This window comes from Haliaeetus leucocephalus, unplaced genomic scaffold (genome assembly GCF_000737465.1).
Source record: "Haliaeetus leucocephalus isolate CR32 unplaced genomic scaffold, Haliaeetus_leucocephalus-4.0 Scaffold312, whole genome shotgun sequence".
Taxonomy (NCBI): domain Eukaryota; kingdom Metazoa; phylum Chordata; class Aves; order Accipitriformes; family Accipitridae; genus Haliaeetus; species Haliaeetus leucocephalus.
Window position 1 is genome coordinate 70,084 of NW_010972748.1, and position 1,087 is coordinate 71,170.

Consider the following 1,087-nt stretch of genomic DNA (forward strand, 5'->3'; position numbering starts at 1 on the left):
CCCCCCAGCCCCGCCCGGGGACCCCCCCGGGGGGGGGGGGGGTGTGTCACCATGGGCCCCCCCTAGCATGGTCAGGGGTGTCCCCAAGGTCCCACTGAGCCCCATGGCGGTTCAGGGACCATCCAGGGGTCCCCACGTCCCCCCACCGTAATCCAGTGGGGCCCTTGGTGTTCTCCTTCCCCATCCCCACATTGGCTCTGGAACCTTCCAAGATGTCCCCATGTCTCCCCCCCACCGCCACCAGCTCCAGGGCAGCTCAGGGACCACCCAGTGGGTCCCTGTGTGCCCCCACCATGGTCAGAGATGTCCCCTTCAAACCCCCAGCAGCTCAGGGACCACCCAGGGGGTCCCCACGTCCCCCCACAATAATCCAGGATGTCCCTTGGTCTCCTTCCCCATCCCCACATCTACTTGGGCACCACCCAGGATGTCCCCATGTCCCCCCCCCCAAAACCCCAGGGTGGCTCAGGGCCCTCTCTGAGCACCCCCAGGTCTCCCTGCCCGATGATAACATGCGTGTCCCCAGGGGTGTCACCTTGATGAAGGCATAGCCGGCGCCGTTGTCAGTGATGGTGAGACCCAAGGCCTCCTCCGACTTGAAGACCTCGACCTCCTTGCGCTGACCCTTGGTGTGGGCGAAGATGAAGTCCTCGAGGCCGATCTGGCCACCCAACAGCTTCTCCATGTCCACCTTGTGCGTGTTGAGGGTGCAGAACATCACCTGGCCAGGACAGCAGCATCAGGGGCTGGGGGGGGACGACACCTGGGGACACCAGGGACATCCCCCAGGCCACCCCTCTGCTTGGGGACACCTGGGACGGTCACGGGAGTGGAAAGGACCTGGTAGATGGGAAAGACTTTCTTGGGGACAAGTGGGACCCTCATGGGAGACACGGGGGACCCTCTTCTTCTTGAGGAGATGCAGGGCCCCCCAGGGGACATGTGGGACCCCCCCAGGGGACACGCGAGACCCCTCTCCCTGGGGACAAGCAGGACCTTTTTGGGGACATGCAGGGACACCCCTTGGGGGACATGCAGGACCACTCTTCTTGGAGACACCTGGCACCCTCCTGAGGGACACCCAGGA

At 64.8% G+C, this 1,087-nt stretch overlaps 1 protein-coding gene across 1 annotated transcript in view; it reads right to left on the reverse strand.

The window, feature by feature from the left end:
* LOC104834122 (PDZ domain-containing protein GIPC1-like) overlaps nt 1–762 on the reverse strand; it is a 4,036-nt gene extending 3,274 nt beyond the window's left edge. Inside the window, exon 1 of the mRNA XM_010571237.1 lies at nt 536–762. Coding sequence (XP_010569539.1) covers nt 536–718 — 183 coding nt within the window. The 5' untranslated portion in view covers nt 719–762. The remainder of the gene's footprint in view (nt 1–535) is intronic.
* Between the last annotated feature and the right edge of the window lie 325 nt (nt 763–1,087).